This window comes from Seriola dumerili, unplaced genomic scaffold (assembly GCF_002260705.1).
Source record: "Seriola dumerili isolate Sdu_G_001 unplaced genomic scaffold, Sdu_1.0 BDQW01000807.1, whole genome shotgun sequence".
Classification (NCBI taxonomy): domain Eukaryota; kingdom Metazoa; phylum Chordata; class Actinopteri; order Carangiformes; family Carangidae; genus Seriola; species Seriola dumerili.
In genome coordinates, this window is record NW_019175062.1 from 1,018,171 (window position 1) to 1,040,507 (window position 22,337).

The window sequence follows — 22,337 nt, forward strand, 5'->3', positions numbered from 1 at the left end:
TTCTTCCACCTTCGATGTACCTGTTCATTAGTTCCGGCTACTTGCTTTGTTTCCTCTCCTTCCAGCCCCTGTTACCGTTCTTACATCCCTCGCACCGGAGGTCTTTGTTCTCGCCGAGACTCTCCAAAGGGACAGGTAGAAGTACTTTAACTTTGTTACTGTTGTCAGAATGGCATCAAGGAGATCACTGCAACCCCACAACTGCTTGTGCGTGTGTGTGTGTGCGTGTCTGTGTGTGTGTGTGTATGTGCAGAAGCACCGCAGTACAACTAGCTCATATGTTAGTCATAACATTTAACACATTTTCTGTTCAGTAAGACGTTGGCTTTAGAAATAATCTCTTGTCATCCTGCTTATTAAATTTGTAATAAGCATGTGTAAATGTGCACGTACAAGTGTGTGAGCATACATAATCAGAGCCTGCAGTTGTGTGTATGCACAGGCATACAATAGCCATGCATGTGTGTGCTTATTTACAGTATATTTGTGTTACTGAGGAAGAGAAAGAGGGCGAGAGAGCGTCGGTAAGCAGCAGTGATGAAGAGGAATAGCTAATGTCAGCTGCACTGGCTGCTGCCTCGGTATCAAAGCCTCCCGCTTGCTTCATATCTGCAGACAGCCACCAGCAACAGACTCCCCATCATTAACTACTGTACAGCACGCCGGACTGAGCGAGGGAGCGAGGAGGAGACAACAGGAGGAAGACATGATAAAGAGAGAAAGAATGCCTAAAAGAGGAGGAGGAGGAGGAGGAGGAGGGCAACGAGCGTGAGGCTCAGATCGACTGAGGTTTGCCACAGCGTAGTTACATCACCTCTGTCCTCTCACTCTCCCTCTCCTCACTTATTTACTTCCCCTTTCTCTTGACTTTGTTCGTTCATTTCTGGAAATTCAAACTCTGCCATCAGAATGCGTCTGCGTGTGTGTGTGTGTGTGTGTGTGTTTGTGGGGTGGGGGGGTGGAGTGACACCAATCTTCAGCAAATCAACCACATTTATAGTAAAGCAGATGTTCTTTTGCCAACAGCCAGATAAAGGCAGCGCGGCGTGGGCGGATCAGGAGGGAGGAGGCTGGCTGCTCGAATAACAAGTTTTTTTTTTTTTTTTTTTTTTTTTTTGCATCATTTAAACGATGCAATCTGAACAATGTTTCGGCAGCTTCACCCTCCGTTGGCTGCTTGCTTACAATTAGAACTCTTAAAGCAATTACTGCATACTGAACCCAGGAGTCTCACACTAAGTAGGGTAAACGAAGCCTGAGGGGAGCAGAATTTCCATTCAGAGTTACTTCCCATAATGCACAGTGTTGAGTTTTAAGTTCTGGAAACTCATGAAAGCTCGGGTTGTATTGAATCACAATGCAAAGCTAGTGCTAAATCGATACGCCGAAGCCTTAAGGTTTGCTGTTAAACAATACGCACCACCTTACTTGAGCATTCAAACCACAAACACCGATAGCTTGGAAACACACACTTGACTTTGCCGGGGAACCCTGTGCTCCGGGCGGCAAAGGAGAAGGTGCTGGAAGCCTCCTCCTGTAGGCCTACAGATACAGTGGGGCTCCTTCAGGCGAAGGTCAGCACACGCTTTATCGCTCGCGTTTCCAGCTCCACACTGCACGTCAATAAAAAAATAAATAAAAAAAAACCCTCCTTTACACACTTTCAGCTGAATCTCCAGAATCTCCCGTCTAGGCCCAACTCCCATGACAGGCACTGCGGAAACACACTCTCTCACACGAACGCTCGCACAGAGCGGAGCTGCTAATCCACATGATGTTAACCCTGATAATGGGATATAGCTCAAGCATGCCCGGAGCCAGATAAATGACAGATGTGTACTTCAAAAAAGTATGTGTGTATCACTTTCTGTGCTGACTTTAGGGTTTATTAAAGAATAGAAAAAAAAAAACAGTGACAGTGTGTTTACCTCCAAAGAAATGCTGTGTGTAAGCAGACTGTGAAGTCAAACATATGGATACAGGACGTGATTTGATCCCATTCTGCCGTGGGTTTGAAAACATCTCGAGTCATGCATTTCAAAATATATGAACTCTGTGATTGATTGTTCATTTCAAGATTATGTGAACTGTTTTATTAAATGTTGGATTTTTGCAGAAAGTTAGAATTCAACTTTCTCACAGAATCCCAAAAGGCACAATTTTAATTCTGTTTTATTTAATTAAAATTATGAATATCCAGCAAAATGATTTATGAGGAAGTGGAAATTAAAGAGTGCCATTGATTCTGTTTCAAATCCATCAGTGATGCAGCATGTAGAAGAAGTGAAAACACTCTTCTCCCTATATATTATGACTTTCCAACTCAGCAGTGACACCGCTCACATTTCCACACCAGGTCACAAATACTGCAGGATCCCGTCACGACTGAATAAAACCAGAACGAATAACAAATAATGTAACACACACACGTCTGGAGGATTAAAATCCATTACTACAGCTATGAGCTGATTGACTTAATTGGAACAACAGGACAGTGAACGTCTCACCTAAAATGCAAACTGACCCAGTAATAATGTGGTTTGGGTTTATTTTGAAAAGCTGCCATGTGATGTTGCCATGTTCAGAAAAAGCAATTAATCCCTGTTATCATTAGCTCATATCTCTCTAACATCTCTTTAATTTGCTTGTTTGGATTTTGTGTTGGAGATTCAGAAATTGGACAGCTGCAGCCTTTTTTTTATTTTGCTGTAGGTGACATCAACCACTACACGGACCTGTTCTTTAAATGAATATTCTGTTTAATAAATCAAACAGTCTGGACCTCTGTAGCCTCTGGTTAAAGGACTGAAGTCTTGTCTGATGATGGCACTGGAGTTTTTTTTTTTTTTTTTTCAACCCAGCTCCAGTGCATCTGTCTGTGGGGGGATTTAAAGCATCACAGCATCACACAGTGAATTTTGCCCAATAACAAACAGCTGTGGGGTTTGTCTTACTCACCACGCCAGTGATGCAATGTGTTCACAGAGGAGCCATTGAAAATAAAAGAGGTGACAGTGTTAAGACAGTTTTAGTCCAGCGGTTTTCCACTAAATCCTTAAAACTAGTCTGGAATGATAAATACATATAAATGCATAAATGCAGTTATACTGCATGTCAGCTGTTTTGACCCAATGAGTAAAATATGCTTACTTATGCAGGTGGTGTGCAGCAATAATTCTTATTTCTTTGGAACATTTAAGTTACATGGCGGACGGTTTTATACAGTGTAAATGTGGAATTATTGCATGTAAATCCCATGATCCTTCATGGTAGAATAACAATAATTAATTCCTTAGCTTAAGTAACATTCTCACACACACACACACACACACAAAAACATCCCAGGAGTGTGACCACTGCAAAGCCACAACATCACATGCAGCACTGCATTAAACCTGAGACAGCCAGTGTTTGAAATACATGAACAAGATTACACACTTCTCTAGCCCAACCTGTTGGCTATAACTAAAGAAAGAAAAAAACACCTTGTCATCAGAAAAAAAAAAAAAAAAGTGTTCCCGACACTTTGGAGATACAAGGTTCCTCCAGTAAGAACACATCACTGTCCTTTAGAGCATTTTACAATTCCAAGCATCCCATTCTTACACATGACCTCTATTGCTAAGGATAAATGCAGTTTCTGCTGTATCCCCTGCAGTAAAAATCTCTAAAGTCAGACTCGTAAAACAAGACATCAAGCTCAGGCTTACTGTAGCAGCCGAGAGGGAAAGTATCAGTGTAACAGAGGTGTGCTTTATCTGTGCCAATAAAAATGCCAGATCATTAGTACACGGCCATGGGAGAGGGAGATGACATAAACCTTTATGCCTTGTCACTTTACTCACTCTGTCACACAGGTGGCAGTTCACAGAAGCACCTCTGCTACACCATCGTTACAACAAACAAACAAACAACAAAAATGAAGTCACATCTATTTTCTATCGACTGGAAATCAAGAGATGGAAGAACAAGCACAGTCACACGCTGAATGTCAGCGTACAGTTTGCGTTAGCTTTTCTGTGTGTGTGTGTGTGTGTGTGTGTGTGTGTGTGTGTGTGTCCCCTAGTAGTGTTCAGGAGCCCCCACAGGGCCTCAGTACTCACCCAGAAATACATCATCATCTCGGCTGAGAGGGGACGAGAGACCAGGGGGTGGACGACGGGGGTATGGAAGGACACCGGAGAGGCCAGTGCTCTTCCTCTCTTTGTTGTACGTCTGTCCTGTTCTCAACTGATCTTCTTCTTCAGTCACTTGACTTTTCTCGGGGGAAGTTTTTTTTTTTTTTTTTTTTTCGCCACTCCTGTCTGCTCAGTGTAATCTGGTGGCCAGCTAATTGCCCCTGTGTTTTTGTGGGGGGTTTTTTGTAGCGGAGTTATAAAGTCCCTTTATGTGTCCCTCTGCCCCCAGAAGACAGTCGGTCTCCCTCTCCCGCAGACTCTTCTGAAGCGTGACTTCGCTTCTCAGAGTCGCTGCTGAGGCTCTCACGCTGCTTCTCCTCCCCCTGAACCTTTCAAAAAAGTCTTCCTCTGCTTCTTCGCTGAAGGGGGAAAGAAAGAGAGAGAAAGAGTAAAGAGAGAGGCAACAAGGGGAGAAAGTGCTGAGGGGCGTTGTTACTGTACCTCCCTTTTTTCTTTTTGTTCTTTACTTCACTTCTCCTTCTTCTCCTGCTTTTCCTTACTCCTCTTCTCCAACTTGCCACCCTTTCCTGCCCGCTCAGCTCTTCTCGCCTCCTCTTTTTTTTTTTTTCCTCTTTCTATGCTCGCTGTAAACTATCCTACTCTCTGTTTCACTGATACACACTGAAACCTGAGCGCACTCTCTCCCTTTGCTTCTCTTCGCCCCTCGCTCTGGGTAGCTTCAGTCCAGCAGCTCTGATTTGAGGAGGGGACAAGTCTGAGACGGACTTTCTTCGACAGCGTTCCTGGGTGAAGAGCGCTGGAGAGGCTTTGGGGGTGGGAAAAGCTGGAGATCACCACACGGTACAGTAGCACAGAAGCTTTCATCCGGAGAGAGACAAGTGCAGAGGGGACGGAGTGAAGGAAAGGAGGGGTGGGGGGGGGGAGGTGGGGTGTGCTGCGTGTGTCTGTGTGTGTGTGATGATGTGTGTGTGTGGTGGTGGTGGGTGGGGGGGGCAGAGTAAAGAGAGCGAGAGAGAGAGAGGAGAGAAGGAGGGAGGAGGGATGAAGAGATGAGTTGCTGGAGGGACGCCGGGGGACAGGCTGCGTAGAAGTTGTGGGAAAGCCGAACAAGGAGCCGGAACGAGGGGAGGCAAGGCAAGACTAGATGAAGGAGGCAGGAAAAAGAGGATGCACTGAGATGGGAGAAAAGGAGAGAAAGAGGGAGCAGCTTGGCTTGTTGTTGCTTATGCTAAAGAGCCAACGATACCAGCCGGTTTCATTAAGTTGCACTGGGAGCATCGGGGAGGAGGAGGAAGAGGAGGAGGAGGAGGAGGAGGGGGGCTGGAGGTTTCGGTGGTGGTGCATGTGGGGGGTAACAGGCAAGAGAGCCGTCAAAACAAAATTCAATTTAGAGCGCTTGTGTAACCTAAGGAGAGAGGAGGGAGAGGAGGAAGAGGAGTGGAAGAGATGAAAACAGCTAAACTGGAGCTGCTGCCTCTCTTCTTGTTCTTCTTTTGTTCCCTCTGTTTTTCCTTGTCTGCAGAGGGAGGGACGGGTGGTGCGGGCTAGTGTTTCTGTGTAGGTGTGTATGGATGTGTGTGCGTGTGTGTGTGGTGTGGATTGGCTGAGTTGGCTGAGCTAGTCTGGCCCACAGTCGTGCAGAGGGAATAATGTAAGCTGCCGCGCTCCAAACTGTGCGTACATGTGTGAGTGTGTGTGTGTGTGTGTGTGTGTGTAGAGTCTTTTTGCATCTCAGCGCCAACACTGCATCTGCATCATCATACACATGTTTATTGTATGTTTGTACCAGCACACATTTGACGGGTGTGTGTGGCTGGACAAGGCAGGCAGACGGAGAGAGAGAGAGAGAGAGAGAGAGAGAGAGAGAGAGAGAGAGAGAGAGAGAGAGACAGAGAAAGAGAGAGGTGGGTGAGGGTTGGATGTTGTAGCCTGCCTCAGCACATTTACCCCCTCACACCCCCACCCACCACCACCACCAGTACAGTCAATACACCACTGAGGCAAGCTGCCATGTTAACCCCTTCGCTGCCTGAAATACTGCACTGCACACACAAGGAACACCGGAGCAGGAGAGAGAGAGAGAGAGAGAGAGAGAGAGAGAGAGAGAGAGAGTCCAAGCCACTCCTGTGTCACTCTGTTTTCTTGTGTCAAAGTCGCATTGTAATTAAAGTCGGACTCAGTTTCTCTTTTTCTTTTTTCTCAGAACTGAGAAGTAGAAAAAAAAAATCCATCTTGTTATGAAATCCTAAATACTATAGCTCCTGAACAGTTTAATCTAATTTAATTCATACTGGCAGCATGAGAAAAAAAAAGCATCATTAAATTGTACATCTGAAATGAAATAAGATTCATTACTTGAATTAAACCCAAACAGGTCACAATTGTCCTAAATATAAAGAGAGGGTTTTGTTTTCTCACTGTGGATATTCAATATTTTACAATATCGTCGGTTTGATATTATTTGATAGACTGAAACCACCGGTGAATGTATGCTAGTAAAAAGTATTTGTGTGTATCCAAAGCCTGGTGTACACTCACTGAGCACTTTATCAGGAACACCACAGTTCCTCCCTGTGTTCTCAAACAGCCTCAGTTCTTCGTGTCATGGATTCCACCAGATGTTGGAAACTTTCCTCTGAGACTCTGCTCCATGTTGACTTGACTGCATCACATCATCTCTGCTGATCTGTCAGCTGCACATTCATGCTGCTAATCCTCTACCACATCCCAAAGGTGTTCTAGTGGATTCAGTAGAAACACGTGGTCTCCTGCTGTTGTAGTTCATCCACCACAAGGTTCAATGCGTTTTGCTCTTTCTGCTCTCTCATTAGTTAGTGGTTATCTGAGTGACTGTAGCTCTTCTGTCAGCTCCAACCATTCTGTCCGTTCTCGTCCGACCTCTCTCATCAACACAGAGCTGCTGCTGACTGGATGCTTTTTGTTTTTCTCTCCATTCTCTCTCCAGCAAATACGTTTTTTTTCTAGTCCCTTAAATGGTGGTGCAGAACATTATCAAAGGCTAATGTAAGAAATTGACTGATAAAAGTACAACTGAAATTTGCTTTGTTATTGTTCATGTGTGACACTGTGGTCCAAAGTCACATATTATACATTTGACAGATTTCTTATCACACATCGTATGTGTGCTATTTCAGAGGTCTGTCCACAAGCCACAGAACATTTGGAGCTTTCTGATGGAACTTTGCTGAATAAAAGCTCCCAGTGGTAGGTTTTTTTTTTTTTTTTTTGAAAAGAAAGAAACTTTTTTCACACTTTTACTTTTTAGTCAACATCTCTGAGGAAGTGATTCTGTTGCTAACATGCTGCCATGATGATCTATTTTAGCACCAGACTCGGTGCACTGACTACACTGCAGCCTGATGTGACTGTATGTGTCTGTCATTCACTCTCAACATGGATAAAAGTATAATAAGCATTCTTCAGGTGGGGGTAGATTCTCTATGTGGACATTATAGCTAAATGTGGGACTGTCATTCCGATACTGCAAGAAAAAAAAAATCTGATCGTCAAAATAATCTGGTGGGCCAGTTTTGGCCCGTGGGCCGCCAGTTACCAACCACTGCTCAGAGACGAGACTGTTGTGTGTGAAAATCTCAGGAGATCAGTAGTCCCAAAGAAATGCCACAGTCAAAGTCACTGAGATTATATTTATTCCTCATTCTGATATTCGATGTGAGCATTAACTGAAGCTCTCCACCTGTATCTGCAGAATTGTATGCACTGCACTGCTGCCGCATGATTGGCTGACTCATTCCTCTATGCCATAGAGCTCAATATTTGTTCAAAAACCATTAAAATCACATAAAAAATGATTGGCTGATAGATTGATAGATTGCAAATTCCCCTCCTGGGGATCAATAAAATCGTATTCTTATATTATCTTACCACTGAACCACACTGTTGCACTGGGTGATGTGTCCCCTCATTCCCATGAACACACAGAATAACTCTGAATATTTGCTACCAGGTTGAAAGGAAACAATATAACGCAGCAAAGATAACTGAACAACAACCATATACCCTACAGGCTGCTGTAGGCCAGTTTCCAGCCATTACTTTAAACCTTAAATATGAGGAAAAGCAAATGATAGACAAAGCATCCTGTGATTAGCAATCACAATCAGCATGGAGAGTCAGAATAGATATTCTCTTCATGTACGAGGGTGGATGGTGAAGTGTACAGCACTGGTTCAGAGAGATGTTTCATGCACATTGACTCTTCTTTAACTCTACCACTGGAAATGTGCAGGAACTTATTTTGAGATCTGCACTGGGGGGAATACAGAATACATTCCATATTAAAGTTGCATCAAACACTTTCAGTGTCGGGAGTTGTTTTTTTTTTTGTTTGTTTTTTTAAGTTCAGTCCAGTTTTTAAAAAGGTTATGCGCATCATTTCATCATTAATAAAACATTAACACATTTTAAAAACATTGGTATAATTATTGTAAACACACACAACCATCAACATCGACACTGCATACATTTACACATACCAATGCTAACTGGGCTGAACCTGACAGCAAATCCACTGAGATAATTTAGATCAGAAACTGTGGTTGCTTTACGACAACAGTCACGTGGACAGCACTGTCCCCACACCTTCTTCATGAAAGGCAGCAGTGGAACGTACGGCAAAAGCTTCCAATTTGAGGCATATTAACATTTACCAATGTAAAAAAAATAATGAGCTAATTCATAGTTAAGATAGATTATGAATACCAACTCATATGCAGCCATTTGTGCTGAAATTGGTATTTTGGCTTTACTTGAAATGAGGCCATTTACATACATGTATGCATGCCTGGTGTGCAGCCTCAGCTCTCACTCTCCTTCATTTCTCCCTCTGAGACGACCAAGAGCTCAGAGGTGGGCTGGCTTCTCTCTTTTTTTCCCCAGTAACTACCATGCAAAAGCTAACATTTTCCTATCAAATCTGGGTGTCATGCTATTTCAGGTCTGGGTCATTAATAAGTTAGTCCAGACCCTGCATATGAGCAAGCTAATGCAAAAAAAAAAAAAGACAGCAGACTGGTGGTGGGTGGGTGCTGTCAGGGTCTAGGAGGAGAGGAGCAACATCGGGTCAGTCAACAGAGATGGAGTATGGACTAAATGTACAGAGTGAACGCTGTCTTGATCTCTCGGGTGAAATATCTCCAGTGTACTATCTCAGTGTATTCGAGGTGTGATGCAGACTTCAAGGGAGACGGTTGCTAAGCCAACCCAAAAGGTTTCTTCAAATTAACACCTTGTAATTCATCTGCAGTGTAAAACATTAGTAAATTACTTATGAAGTAAGGTATGGAAGTAATAATGTATTTATACAGCACCTTTCACAGATTAAAAAATATCACAAAGTGCTTTACATCATAAAAAAGTGCAAAAGTTCAAGAAATAAAAAAGACAATAAAAGCAATACAATAAATAATGAGCAATAAAATAAAAAGCAGGAGGTATTCAGACAAACTGACCAAAATGTTTTCAGCTGCTTCAAGAAATCATCACAGGAGTCGATGGACCGAAACGTTCCATAGTTTGAAAAGCTCGGTCACCTCGGGTTTTACAGCAGGTTTGAGGGACAGCCAGTAATTTTTCTTCATTAGACCTGAGAGCCTGATTTGTCATATAAGGGAGGAGGAGGTCAGCAATATATGGGGTGTTTGGCCATTTTCAAACATTTTAAAATGGATACAGGATTTGAATGGGAGCCAGTGGAGGGAGGATGAAACTGGTGTTATTTCTGCTTAAAATCTGAGCAGCTGCATTCTTCCAGACGGATAAACAGAGCGTTACAATAATCTAAACAAGGAGAAATAAAAGCATGAATAATCATCTCCATCTCAGCTCATCTGAGGAACCACTAATGAATTTGTTAAATACAACTTTTAAACCTTTAATAAAGAGAGCCTTGTTAGAAAACTGTGCTAATTCACTGAGGATTGATATGTACATAATGTTTAACACTGTGTTGAGGTGTTAAATAATATTAATAATCTTGGCAAAAACACCTGATACTGCATGTACCATCCTAACCGCAGCCGTGCAGGTTCGAGTACAACCCATGGCCCTTTGCTGCATATTATCCCCCTCTCTCTCTCTCTCTCTCTCACTGTCTCACTTTTTAGTGTCCCCTGGAACCACTTGTGTTGTGAGTATTTGCAGCATGTGCTGTCAAATTGATGAAGATGTTTTCTGAATTTGTTTGCTTTTCATCTATTTGCATGTGTTTTCTTAAGATGCAGTGTGTTGAACCTTCAGGGCCACCGTACACTGGAGAACAAGCACCAAACATACATTATGTGGGTGTATTTCAAGTGTAGACCAGGAAAATTTCATGTAAATTAGATGATAATTGTCTCTTAAGGGTTATTTCCTGTATCCAGTGGGTGGTGCTCCGACTATGACTTCATATAGGCATGGAAATGTCTTCAGTGTGGGGCTGTCATTAAACGTGAAGTTTCAGGCAGATGGGACACTGTATATTGGAGTTAGAACAACTTCCTGTTTAATGGTGAAATATCAAAATTCGCCGTGCAACCACAGACACAACTTTCAAGGAAATCTCACCATAATAAACTGGGCCTCATATATTGAGAAAATGCTGTTGTGCAAATGTGCACTGTGGTTTTCATTGAGTTTGGGGCCAAAATCCAGTGGGATTAAAAACCAGTCTGGGACTTTTGACTCGACTGGCCCACCAAAACCCGTCTGGAGACCTGTGTCACACTTTACAAGAATCTTGGAGTAAACAGAAGATGAATTATTAGCCTATAGTGTCCGTTGTAATTACCAAAGAACATCAGGTCAGTTTTTGTTTGTGTTGAACAGCAGAGGTGGCACTGAACTGACACACTGCAACTGAAGAAATCACATGCAAATAGACAAAACACAAACATATTCAGAAAACATCTTCATCAATTTGAGAACATGTGCTGCAAATGCTCACAACACAACACAAGTGTTTCCAGGGGAATACAGGGACACAGTGCTAATCCTATCCTGGGCACTTCAACAACTCAAGAAAAAGAAGCACAATGAAATGATGGAAATGATACTTAGAGTCAGCAGAATTATCTCAGGAAAATTTCATCTGCCAGGATTTTTAAAACAAGTAAAATAAGCTTGAAACAAGTGAAATGCTCTGATATAAAAACTGCCTGGTTAGAAGAAATATCTTGTCAGACAAAAACAAGCACATATTGCCTCGATTTCAGATATTTCAACTAACTTAGATTCTCTGTTTTTTTGTGTTCCTGCTCTTCCTCTCTCATCTCCATCACTTTCACTTCCTGGCCCCCGACCTGAGCTTTGATTGATGCAGTCTTTTCATTTTTCTTTGTCTTTGTCTTTGTCAGTGAAGAAAGTAAACACAGGGTCAATTGATATCTATATGCAAATGTTACTGGCCTCCATGAGGATAATCTTACAATGAAAATAAAAACATATAGTGGTACCTGATTTTAACATGCATTTCAACGCTTTACACAAAGTGAATTGGAAGAAAAGCATTTCAAATTTAACTGACTGTTTATCAGTCTGACATTTGATTGGTGGAGTTAATGTTAATTCTCTAGACTGTAAATAAAGATTGACGTAGCCTCTGTGACATCACCCACAGGTTTCTGAAGAGCAGTTTTAAAGCTCAGAGTGACCTGCTCCACTGTCGCCATCTTGGCAGTAGCTGACTCCGCCTCTTACTCCCAGCTAATCCAAAAATGGGCAAAGAGGTGGGGCAAGTGTGGAGCGGAGCCTTCAGTGTATGCCGATTTAAGGCAAGCATACGCTCAAGAGGCCACGCCCTCAGTTATACTAAGAATTATCTTAAGAACTTTAAGCCTTAAAATTGAAATGGATGAGTTATATGAAAAAATCACTCCCTGTACAGAAATTAGCTCTAGAGACCAAAACAGTTTTTTGTACCAGGCTGTAAACACGTTTATTTCTGCTGTAAAGTTGGACATTTTAACATGGGAGTCTATGGGGACTGACTCACTGTTGGAGCCAGACTCTAGTGGCCATTAGAGGAACTGCAGGTTTCAGCATTTGCTTGTTGCCTCACTTTTTAGCCCCAGCAGACGATGCTTAGTTAATTCACTCAAGTCAAACTAACTAGTTTTCATCATGATGGACGGCGACTGTTTAACATAGCATGACCACGTATTAGCTACTCGTCACATATCTGGGAGTGAAACGCTACGAGCAGTCTGCCAGTCAAACTCTCTAGTTACCTGCATCGTGCTTCAGTAGATTCAGATTCCTGTCCGGTTCGTTTACATAATCATAATAATGACACTGAGGATCAGATGAGAAAGTCGGTGATCTTGGCGTTGCACTATATCTTTGCAGAGCCAACATACGAGTAATTTTAGGGCAACTATTTCACGACTTTTATTATATAAACATCAGAAAAAATCCCAGAAACTGGTGACCATAATGGCAGGTACGGCCATGGTCTGGGTTTCAGTGCTGCCAGCACCACTGTATCACGCCTACAGAGAGCGGTGTTGCCAGCTCCACCTGATCTCAGTCCTCCCGCTGGAGTCCCTCTCACTGACTCGCTGTCTGCTGCCAGACACACCATGCAATCTCTCACCTAGGAAGACTCAGCAGGCTGCTTTGGCTCCATCACTGTTCATGCTCCCCTCTCCAGGAGGAAAACAGACAGGCTTATTCTGCATTTGTTTTTGTTGCTTCGTAATAACAGGTGTCCTTTTAATGTGTCAATGGCAAATATTGGCATTTTCCTCATCTGTGTTTTGCAATAGCCGGGAACATCTGGCTGCTGTCTGTCCCTGCTGGGATAGAGGGAAGAGGAGGACAAGGGGTGAAGGAGTAAAGTATTTTTTCAAGGAAAAGAGAAGGTTCAAGGAAAAGAAGAATGAGACAAAAGGTTGATTGAAGCCCCTGTATACTGTAATTTTTACACTTGTCGCAGATGAAAGTTGACAGTCATGAGAGAAACATGGTGAAAGACGGCGGGCTTCACTGTGAACGTGTCCACAGACGGCTCATTGAGAGCTGTGAAGAACTAGACTTCCTCCTGTGCTCTTGACAGTCAACAGTCATTACTCCTATGGCCACTAGAGGGTTTTTATCTCATTCTCTCACTGTAGGTAAACATACTATTTGTTGTTTTTGGGCATTTCCTGCTGCTGTCGTTTTCCTAGCCTTTCCTACAAGAATGTCTTTTTATTACCTTCAACAAACAGAATCAAACACCCATTTCCAGTTTCTTCTGATATGTCTATTGAAATATCTGGGAAATGTCCAGCTGGAAATTCACATTCAATACCATTCCCTGTGCTCTTAAAGTCTACTGACTTTAAAAAGGAAAACTTTATTAGAATGCTTTGAATTTTCATTGCAAATGTCCGGTAGTTGTCCACACACATTGAGCTGAGAGGCCGGAAGAGAGGGGATTCCTTTAAGCAAAGGGATCTGAGCAGCGCTGCTTGAGGCTTTGCTGCAGCCCTGTGTTGCCTCTGCATAGCTAAACTATTACTACTATAGCTAACTACACGAGATGACCGGTGATGTTGCTGTAACTCGTCTGTAACAGCGCTCAGCCACTCTGTAAAACCCACACGTACTTTCCTCCTCCTAATGGAAGGGGAGGAAAAGTGGAGACATGCTGCCAGGCTCCCTCTGAGGAGATGAGGTTGATAGTCAAGGAAAGGTAAGTGAGAGAACTACTTTTTGGTTGATAATTAAGCATGAAACTATGTTCTGTATGACATGACTTCAGACAAACTCTACTTGGTAAATATTAGCAGTCACTAATTTGATCAACTTTATATCAGTTTATATCAGTTCCAGCATATGATTGATCTCCTTCTATTTAATCTCCTCTTATAGTCCTCGCTAATCACCTTGGATGAAAGTTATGTAACCATCCTCTGATGATTTATAGTGTGTTGCACTGAACTTTATCTAGAAAAAAAAGACTTGCTGTGATCTATTAGTGTAGCACAATCTTTTTAATAAAAACATAATTGTGAAAGTTTGTATTTATCTTAAAAAGGTCGTCGATTTCTGTTAAAATGTTAAAATGCTTCTTTTCTTTTTTATGAAGAACTCATAGATAAAGATATTTTTTTCAGTGCAAAACATCCATATATTTATGCCAGCCAGGGACAGAGGCACTATGCTTTTGGGTTGTCCGTACATCCATACATCTGTATGTCCGTCCCATTCTCATGAAAGCGATTTCTCATTAATGCCTTGTGGGAATTTAGTCAAAATTGGCACAAACATTCATTTGAACTCAAAGGTGAAATGCTTAGGTTTTGGTGGTCAAGGGTCAAAGTTCAAGGTCACAGTGATCTCAAGTTCTTGTGAATGAAATATATCAGGAATGTCCAGAGGGAATTTCATTTCTTCTGGCACAAACACTCACTTGGACTCAAGGATGAACTGATTAGAATCTGAGGGGTCAAAAGCCAAAGGTCACTGTGAAATCACAAAAGATGGCTCAGGTGATACAGCCGGTCGTCCACTAATCAAAAGGTCGGTGGCTGCTCCAGTGTGCATGTTTAAGTGTCTTTGGGCAAGATACTGAACCCCAAATTCCTCCTGATGTACCCTCACGGTATGAGTGAGTGTGTGTGATAGAGATGCGCTGTGTATATAGCAAGCGTTGTATGAATGTGTATGTGAATGGGTGATATGACAATTGAGCTCAAATGTCCATAAGGATTAAATGAAGTGATAACATTTTGTATCTAAAAGGTCAACTTCACTGTGACATCATAATGTTCTGTAAAGACACATCTGACCATTACTCAATGCTGCTCAGGAAGGAGAGATTGTGACTATAGTTCCTGCAATTTGGCTGGTTGGTGAAGGAAACAACCACCAAAACCAACAACGTGTTAGTCCATCCATCAATACGTTATGACTTCACTCCTCTATATAAACTTCTCCATATAAACTACAGTGTGTGTGTTCATGCTAACAAATGAACATGTCACCCACTGCAACAGCGTGGCGGCTTTACTGATGTGTTTTAATAGTTTCTGGAGCTCTATGACACAGAGGAATAAGAAATATCAGGATTGTTGTTTTGGCTCCTTTTGTGAGATTGTTTTTCACAATGACAGTATATAAAATATCACCAGACTCATTCCTGAAGTGATCCATTTCACTTCAAGTTTTTCTTAATCTACTTTAAGGTGAAAAGTCACCACAACACCTCAGTGGGCAAATTGTTTGAGAGAACAACAACAAAAGAGGTTGATCCCACAATTTGTGTCAAGAAACCAATATCTCTTTCCTCACCAAACTAGAAACTAGCAGACATGCATCATAGGTCCAGCTCAAATACATATATATATATATATATATATATATATATTATATATACACAGTGTGCAGTATACTGTATATACACACCTCCTCCAAGCTTTTATAGCAGCTCTATATCCATTCACTTTCAATTAGTTAATTTAGCACATTAATTATGTGTCTGTTAGACAAAGGTATAAGTAAAAAAAAAAGCTTCTGAATCCAGCCTACAATTCAGTATAACGTGTGTAACGTGTGTTTTCCTTATATGTATATATAGTTTTATGCAACTGTGCACATTAGACCATGAAAAAACTAAAAAGCCTGTAAATGCTTGTTGTTGCATGCTGAGAGTTTTTCTGTTCGTGGTTCAGGGATTCTCACTCAGCCTTCCTCGCAGATCACTTCAAGTTCTGAGATATTTTTAGGCTCCTCTGCACGTCCGGCATGTTTAAGGTCCACCCACAGATTCTCAGTGATGTTCAGGTCAGGGAGGCTGTGAAGGCTACCTCCAAAAGCCTCAGCTTGTGTTTCTTTAAGTAGTTCATGGAGCATTTTGAGGTTTGTTTTGGATGATGGTCCTGGTGTAGAAGCCAGCCTTTAATGTTGCAGCTAGCAAAGGTGGAGCTAATTATGCTTACTTTATATACTGTTGGTTATCTTAATAATCTTAATAATACATCAAACTTTATTTGTTGGTCACTTTGTATTCATCAACTGACTCTGCGAAGTGATGAAAGTCATCAAATAAATGTAAATGTAGTAGAGAGGAGGTATGAAGTAGCTGAAAATATGCAAGTTAGTACAAGTACCTCAGAATCATACATAAGTGCAGTATTTGAGTAACGTACTTAAAGCTCCATATTTTCTTCTTCTGTGTTTTATTTGAAGTGTCGATCCATAAGAAGATAAATTTGTGGTTTTAAGAACCAGAAACCGTCTCAATGTAGTTTTACATCTCCTCTCTCAGGCTTCTCTCTGGAGCTCTAGTAACAACAGGTCAATGAGCCAATCAAAAGAGAGGAAGCTCTGAGCCTCTCTTTGATTGGCTGACTGTTTTCTGAGTGCTCTAGTAAAAATATAGCAGATTTCAGGTAAACACTCAGAGAAACCATATCCTGTAAGGTTGGATGGTGGGTCCTTGTGGGCGGGGCTTTGGGCATGGCTGAGAGCTGTGACTGCTTTGTTGTGACATCACCAAGTTACAGAAAGTCCTGACAGCTGGTTTTAAGGCTCAGTTTCTGAATACTAGCTGTGTGCATTTATCTGTGGACTGAGGCTTTGATACTTTCACAGTCAGTGTACGAACTATACCATGTCGTTCAGGGGAGCTCCCTTTTTTTTTTTTTGGCAGGGGAGACATATGTGATGCTCCAGGACCGAAGTGGTCCCAAACTCCGGGGCTAACCCCTTTCACTTCAAACTGTAGTGTGAAAAAAAGTAAGACACATGAGCCTGGCCTTTGGTCCTAAGGAGTACAGCATTTATTTTCTGACAACCAGCTACACTACTTGGCCTGCTACTTACAGCTAGTCCTCACTCTCTGCTCAAGTTGTGAGCTTCACCTTCACGTACAACAACCGTGCTCGCTCTCTCTCACTCCACCACTCACACCCTACAGAACAATTCTTAATAAAGGAAACATTACTTAAGTGAAATAGTGATACATCGCCGTCATGTATGATTTTATGCATTTGAATAGATTAGGGAAAATACATGGCAAAATAACATTGTTCATATTTTTAGAGACCCCCCACATGGACATCTACCTTTATACTACATGGGACCTTTAATTAGTTTCCACCACTGCTGTTTTCACAGACTGAGGAGTAATGTTAGTTTATTCAACTTTATTTTCTTGGCTGGTATTTTTTCTATCTAAACACTTGTTTTTCTGAGAGTAATGAAAACACCAGATGGTTAACAATATTGAACACTGACACACAACACTGGCCATCAACCATTCCAGTCAATAAATATTAGAATCTGCCATTTGATCTGAACCCATAGTCCAGCACAGGCTGTTGGACATGTTTACTATACAGTATAAACAACCAAACAATAAATAACAAACTGCACCATCATCCTCATCATTATCATCATCATCATCATCAACAACCTTTAAAACAAACATGTTTGTCATTAAAAAAGCTGATGACAATATATCTTTGCTTTCTTACTGCACGCTGCATCTGAATGAATGCATGAATGACTGAATGAATAAGTGAATGCATATATGAATGCATGGATGAATGAATGGATGAAGAGAGCTATGAAAAGTGAATGAGGAGTTGAGTGAGGCCAGCTGTTAACGCTGGTATCTTTGTTGGAGAGCTCCAACTGACACTCAACATCTGCAATGCACTGAATCATTTAAAATAGCTGTGTGTGTGTCTGTTTGTGTGTGTTTGTGTGTGTGTGTGTGTGTGTGTGTGTGTGTGTGTGTGTGTGTGTGTGCGTGCGTGCATGCGTGTGCCATTACAGCATCACTGTAAATAAAACATGACTGATATAGCTAATAATAATTTTTGATGATATCAGCTGCTGTGTAGGAATACACAGTTAAAATATTCACAATGTTGAGAAGAAACAGTGTAGATGCACGATATGGTGCTCCTGCTCTTCAACATGTGACACAACAACTGCTTTCCAACTTACAAATAGTGATTTTTTTTTTATTTTTATCTGAGTTCATAATATCTAGAAAAAAAAGCAAACAAAGACAATAACCGCTTTGCCGCAAACCAAAATTGGCATTAAGCAAGTAGACAAATCTGTGTGTGCGTATGTGTGTGTGTGTGTGTGTGTGTGTGTGCACGTCTCACAGGCGAGTGATCAGACTGTGCCAGCAAATATCCTCTGTTGTATCCTGACAGGGAGACAACATCGATATCTATCAAATATAACATTTATCAGCAGTTCAATAAACCAGAGCTGCGCAATCAGCCAGTGACATGGAAGATATTGCAGCCTAATTCAAAGTTAATTGAAATACCACTAATATTGCATTAGTTTGTGTTAATGCTAGAACCCAATGCATTATTTACAGGGCCGATCCTGAAGTTGTAACAACAACTGGCAGACGCACAGCCAGCCCACAACCTATCGCTGCTCACCTCCTCCACACACACAGCCACATGTGACACATTTCAGACCTGCTGCAAAAACTAGCCTGTAAGACTTTAGCTGGTGTTCACAGATGTAGCCCCTTCTTTAGGTCTGTATAAGAAAGCCCTAAAAACAGCTCACTGTCTGTCTTTGGATAGGATTCAGCTGGCTTATTCCCATCAGCAGTGGGGATAAGATTATAGTGGGGCCCTTCAGAGGATAAGAGGGACTGTGACTGGTTGAGGCAGTAAATAGCCATAACTAACAACCCATGTCTCTGTGTCTCATGATCAGTTAGTTACACTGTCTCAGTAGTACAGAGGTATTGAGATAAACAACTTGAGTTAAGTGACATGTGACACTGTGTTCCCAACAGAATCTACACACATGTATGGATGCGAGGTGTCTGTACCTGTGTGTAGGTGATTTACTTCGTAGTGAGAGCCATGTGCCGAGTCTATTTGGGTTTGAATATATCCCGCCTAGGGGAGCCTTCAGAAAAAGAATTTCATACTCTCCCAGTTAAGTCCCAGTTTGACAACACAAGAACATTTTAAGTAACCACTATCATGTGCAAGGTGAGTGTAGATACCAGTGGGGGTAGCTGAGCTGAGCCCTACAACTAGCGAGTGCTCCCTAGCACTCACGAGGAAATGACGCTATGTGTTGACCATAAAAAGAGAAATGGGTGTGGTGTCAAAGCAGCAGGTTTTAACTTTATATCCATTCTGGCTGATTAAACATGTCTGCACTCTGTTCCCACTACATGATAAAACTGTCATCATGCACCGTCACATTTGATCTTATCGACTCCTGGCCACACGATCAACGTCACTGATCAAACGAGCTGCAACCAAGGCTTTTGAAAAGTAAAATAACAACAGGATAAAAAACGAACTTTCATAAAAGCAGGTTTAAATCCGGTTACTACAGCTGATGAGTTCATCAAGTGCACATGGAGAAAGACCTTCCCTCTGAGGGGTCAACATATGTACTGGCAGGCCTCTAGTAGAAGCTATGTAAGCATCTGAATGAAAAATAGTTTGGTTGCATTACTCTGTTGCTTGTAGAAGTAGCATTCAGTGTACCAGTGTAGCACCGGAGCATGTCTTGGTGGGCATGGCTGTGAGTGTGGAGCTGTGTATGTATTTGTTACACTGAGGTGAAAGGATAAAGAAATAATGCAGGTTGATTAACAAGCTTTAGTGTTTTTTCCAGATGTTTCTAGGACAGATGTGTTACGCGCTTGTACCTTGTAACACTACAAGTAGACAATCCACCAAGGCGACCCTGTCTCCTAGACACTACGTTCATATACCACTGAAGTGTTTCCCCAGTCGCGCTGCGGTGGCAACGCAGCTGCTGGACTGGAAGATGTTCAGAGTCAGCGGAAGAGAAGGAGGAGTGAAAAGAGGAAAAAATAAAGAACTAACCAGTCTGGTGACGAGGGGAACCCCGAAGTGCCAGAAGTGCTCGTTGAGCAGCCCGCTGTACACCACGTTTCCAAACAGAGCGATGCTTCCTGGTTTGCACAGACCACTTCCTGGCTTGGTTTCTGCAAAAATCAACACAAGTCATTCTTCACCACTGTAAAATGATAACACATGATACAGTATATGTGTACATTTCAAAGTGAGAGGATGTTTATAAAATAAATCAGTCCTAAGTGTACACACACTCCTTCTTTCCCACACCCTTCCCCTCCACACCCCTCTCTTTACTCCTCCATCGCTTCCCACTTCACATCAATCAGACCCAACCTTCTCCTCCTCCTCCTCCTCATTATCATAAGGAGCAAAGCTCTGTATTTGTTTATTTCAGTAAAATATTAGGGCCTGCGCTGGAAGTTGCTAAACATCATTTACACTGCTTCATTTGTGTCTTTAATTGTTTTCTACTGTCATTTACACTCCACAGACAAACATGTAGCTACATTAATCAACAAAGCACAATTTGTATTTGAGCCTTAAAGAAAAGTCTCAGTGAAAGTTTTGGAAATTAATGGAGGGAAGAAAAACTGGACGCTGTGTAGCCTGTATGATGTAAGGAAGCCCAGGTAAAGGTTAAGTTGGTCTGAATGAGAATACTACTGACGCAAGTGTGGGTGCAACATTTTGCAAAACTGGAGGTGATTCTTACAATGGGACAACAGATAACAACAGACTGAGCAGCTGCAGAAAACCACCCCACGCCACGCACACACATACACACACAAATAATAAGAGTGGTATTTGTGGGTGACAGAGCAAAAGACAAAAGAGAAACAAAGCTAAAAATAAAGGGAAGGACACAGCTGGGCTGCCAGACCAGGCCAGGCCGGGCCAGGCCAGACCAGTTTTTTACTCTCCATTGCTGCAGCTCCCTCCTTTGAAATTCCCTTTGTTCCTCTCCACTCTCCTACCTGCCTTCAACACTCCCTCTTCCTTTCCTTATCCACTCTTTCTCATTTGATAGAGTGTTTGTAAAGGAGGAGGAATGAAGATGAATTTGAATAGAAGCTGATAAGTTTGCTGCCTCACACAGGATCTTTAATATTGTCTGTTTTCAGGCCATTTTCATTCTTTCTTCCATGAATTTGATTTGATTATAGTTTATCAGGGAGAAAAAAAAACTAGACTTGGAAAACTACATTACAGAAAGATAAACCCCATGGAGGTCTGGCTCTGATTGATTTCACTACCTCAATCTTTACTACATTGTATACTGGTAAAACCCCACACAGTGGATAGCTAGCTTAAACAAGTGCACTCTTCCCTGTAATTTGGCCAATTGAGTGCTTGAAAAGTGCATTACACCCACTTGTAACACTTGTCAATAACGTTTCAAAAGGTCACCCCGCCTATACATTCATACAGACACACAGATATTTATACACAGTTATGTGTACACAGTGATGAGTAAAGCAATTGACCTCGGGCACATCTCTCATGAACTGGCAACATTTCATGATTACCAGCAGCATTTCTCCACTAAGAACGGGGGCGTCACTGAGCCAATAAATCTACATGTACATGTGCACATGAATCCATACAGCTATTGCAAATGATCACAGTGGAATCACACACAGTCATACAGACTCTGTTACAGCAACCATGCCAACAGCACATCATATCAGCTGTCACTAATTCACATTAATTCCGTGAGTAATGTGATGGCAGGACAGAATAAAAGCGGCTGCTGTGGGTTCTGTGTGCTCTCTGCAGCCATCTGTGCTCCATCTTTGAATCCGGACCTGAGTATGTGGATCGAGCAGCATGTGAAAAAGAATGTGGACTGAAGGATTCGCTTGTTATTTCAGCGTGTCTGATACATATTTAACATTAAGGTAAATGCTGATTACATTTCATACCCGGTATTACAGGACTCGGATCAGGACCAGGGCCCATGAAGGGGAACATCCCTACAGTTCACCATGGAAATTCATTTTACAGGATAGAATAATAGAAAAAAAAATGTCCCTAAGACCTCCTTACAGTGACAGTCCCACATATTACAGGTTCTGTGAACAATTGCCACTGCCCCTAGATGTTGCACTAGACCATCAGCATCTCAGACCAAAACAAATGCTTTGTCAGCCACACCTCCAGCCTCGGTTTGACCATGACGGTCGGAATGGGAAAGAAATTCAGTAAAAACTTTTAAAACTTTCTAAATGTTATGCACGTTGTGATGCTCCACCGGGCGGCCGGCATTTGAGCCGGTAGTCCTCATGGCCTGTGCTCTGGTCTGATCTCAGTCTTTGTCAGAGGCCTTTTTTAAACTAAAGTGTGGTTTCTTCTTCAGTGG

The 22,337-nt window shown here is 42.0% G+C and overlaps 1 protein-coding gene across 1 annotated transcript in view; it reads right to left on the reverse strand.

The window, feature by feature from the left end:
- The window catches only part of LOC111237065 (RNA binding protein fox-1 homolog 3-like), a 530,950-nt gene that overhangs the window by 175,841 nt on the left and 332,772 nt on the right, over positions 1 to 22,337 (reverse strand). Inside the window, exon 4 of the mRNA XM_022766019.1 lies at positions 19,985 to 20,106. Coding sequence (XP_022621740.1) covers positions 19,985 to 20,106 — 122 coding nt within the window. The remainder of the gene's footprint in view (positions 1 to 19,984; positions 20,107 to 22,337) is intronic.